This window comes from Sinocyclocheilus rhinocerous, unplaced genomic scaffold (assembly GCF_001515625.1).
Source record: "Sinocyclocheilus rhinocerous isolate Xijiao unplaced genomic scaffold, SAMN03320098_v1.1 scaffold498, whole genome shotgun sequence".
Taxonomy (NCBI): Eukaryota; Metazoa; Chordata; class Actinopteri; order Cypriniformes; family Cyprinidae; genus Sinocyclocheilus; species Sinocyclocheilus rhinocerous.
The window spans coordinates 625,677-628,566 of record NW_015633594.1 but is presented as its reverse complement, the minus strand read 5'-3'; the positions used below and the strand labels follow the sequence as shown (position 1 = coordinate 628,566).

At 37.2% G+C, this 2,890-nt stretch overlaps 1 protein-coding gene across 1 annotated transcript; it reads left to right on the top strand.

The window, feature by feature from the left end:
* Positions 1-335: 335 nt before the first annotated feature.
* On the top strand, positions 336-1,239 carry LOC107744710 (uncharacterized). The gene is given in 4 exon segments (XM_016558528.1): positions 336-421; positions 566-712; positions 859-930; positions 1,044-1,239. Coding segments are annotated over 4 exon segments (501 nt in total).
* The last annotated feature ends 1,651 nt before the right edge of the window (positions 1,240-2,890 follow it).

Genomic DNA, 2,890 nt, shown 5'->3' with positions numbered 1-2,890 from the left:
TTAAGGGCTTAGCAGTAGGATTAAGTGTGATCTGTCAGCAAGGCACATCTAATGAGCATCTCGCATCACCAAATCCCTTAAACACAACAAAGGCTGCAGCTGAGCTTCCATAGTGATGGTGTTCGGACTTGGATAAGGTGTCACTCTGTGGTTTCATGTAGCTGTTTGTAGATTCAATACTATGAACAGTGTAGGGATCCAAGCCTACAGTAGCAGATGCGATTTGCATGGTGGCATCCACCTGCCCAGAATTCGCAGTCCTTTGATCCACCAGAATCGGGCTCAAACAAATGCCCACCCTTCAGCTTGTATGCTAGAGAACTGGTCAGGAAAGCATGAAAGAAGAAACCTACCCTTCTCCACTCAGACTTCCTCCGATCTTGAGGCAACCTTTCAGCATCACTGGACTCTATATTCCAAGGTGAGAACATGCTAGTATACTGCATTTAAAATTGAGTCCTAAGTAATAAAGAAGATAATTTTGTTATCATGTTTAAGTACATGAAGCATAAAGAAATTTAAGTGTAATGTGACCTAAACTCATTGATTTTCAGTTTTACACAAGGGACAACAGAGTCTCCCTAAAGAGCCATCATGAAGAGCAAAGTCAACAGGCTTATGGAAAGATGATCTCCAGTTCTCAGAATGAATATATCCCTGCAGTCATTAAGGGACATCGACATTTATTAATAAATAATAGTTTTATTTTAATGTATTAATTTATTTTTAAGTTAGTTTATTATTATTTTTCATTAACATTTTATTTATTTTATTAAGCACTCATTTGTGAAAAAAAAAACTTTATTCTTTATCTTTATCAATTTTAAGACTAAGATTTTAATGTGCTTATACCTTCAGGTTTGTCATCATTCAGCAATATTATGACCTCACCCTAACCAAGAGGAGTAATGCCCGACTGAATGACCAGCTGTAAGTTTAACATTTCTTTTTCACAGTGTTAATTTTACACAGTAATAAGGTTAAACATTAGGTTAATATGTATGTATGTATGTACCTATTATTTTATTATTTTTTGTTTTAAGGGTTCCCAAACCAACAGACATCGACGTGAGGTAAATATTTTTTATTGATGATATTCCAAGAGAACATCCATACAGCTCCCACATCTCCCGGTATCCTGCTATATTTCCATCATACAGATCCCCACCAGTACGGCCTTCCAGTGCTTCTGCTCCTGTTCTTGTGTGGCGGCATCATCAGAACCAAAATATAAACTAAATAAATGTTGAACAAAATGTAATAAAAATGTTTTTTGTACATTTTGGAATCCAGACAATTCCCTTCACAAACAAAATACATATATCTCTTTCAAAGACTGAACAGAGAACTGCGGTGCCCCCTCTAAAATATAGGTGCACCTTTGTCCTCCAGATATAAACATCAGTATCATTATGAATAAAATTATTTATCTGTAGTTCTGCTGGTGCAGATAGTGCACAGATGTCTGAGTCTGTCCTTTAATTTTCCATTTAAAAGGTGCCTGAATGACCTTAGCTTCACTGAGAATGGCTTTCTTTTTATTTCTGCTTCTGAACCTCTTTCAAACAAGTGAAAAGCATGTCTCACAGCAGCAATGTGTCCTTGAGCGTTTGCAAACACACATTCTTTCATAGCGTCTGCGCCACCTCTGCATTCAGAAAGCTGAAGAATGACTGCAATTTTTTTTAGCCATTGTTGAAGGTTTATAAGAGGGAGAATGAAATGTTTTTAGAAAATTTAAGAGTGACCTTCTCTGGGCAATCAGACATTTTTTTCTTGTCACTTTTATAACTGTTGCAAGATGTATTATACTCACGGTGAACCATATTATGCAGTTTCCTTCTTCAAGCACAATAAAAACGTTTACTGTTGTATTCATATACTGTTTATCGATAACTTCATGTTTATCTATATATAATAATTATGACATTTGGCACAGTGCATGAATAAAGTACACCACGGGCATCTACCAACCTGAATTTAGCACTATACCAAGTATACTTCTTTTTTTATGTGTACTGTGTACCTAAATCGACACTTGCCATGACAGACGTCCTAAATATCAATCGATACACATTTAATAATTTTAAGATCAATTCTGAAATGCATTTATTTGTTGCAGTATTGAAACATGCGATAGTTTTGGGCACACTAATGCAAATGAACACAAGATGGCGCCACAGTGCATGAATAGAATTTTTATCTTGAAAGTTGTACAGTAGACTATTTTAAAGAATGAAAAAGCCATCAATAAAATTTTAATATAGAAATGTACACAATGTAAAATGAACAGTAAAAATACATACACAATTTTTTACAGTAACTTAAGTTAATAACTTAAGCTACATTATGTCGGTGAAACAGAGGACCCAAGAGCAAAGGCAGATTCAGGCCCTGTCCACACAGAGACGCGTTTAACACCGATATTTTTTTAAACTGGGTCCCAGAGTGGATAAATCTGAAAATGCAGCCCTTGCGTTTTCGTGTGGACAGCGAATCAGTATTTCCCTTTCAAGGGTACTTCGAACTGCATCCTCTAAGGGTCGCTATGGGGAACGCCTCGTCGTAACCCGTGTCTGAAGCATACATTCAAAAAACTCCAACAACATGTTGGCCGGCGACAGCCCATGACGTCACTACCGGTGCGACTATAGTATAAATAGGCACCGGGAGAACACGTCATTCTCTTCTTCGTCTTCATTGACTGTTTTGTTTGAAGAGTGCATTCCATGGTAAGAGCGATCTTTCTTCCTTCATTATGGTGAGCACTAGCAAGACGTTTAGAAGATGTGTGCATCCATGTCGTCGTTATTTGACACTTTTGTTTGGGCAAAGAGCATGCACGCGATATCCTCGAGGGGGCAATCTACGTTAACTGTGAGCGTTTTTC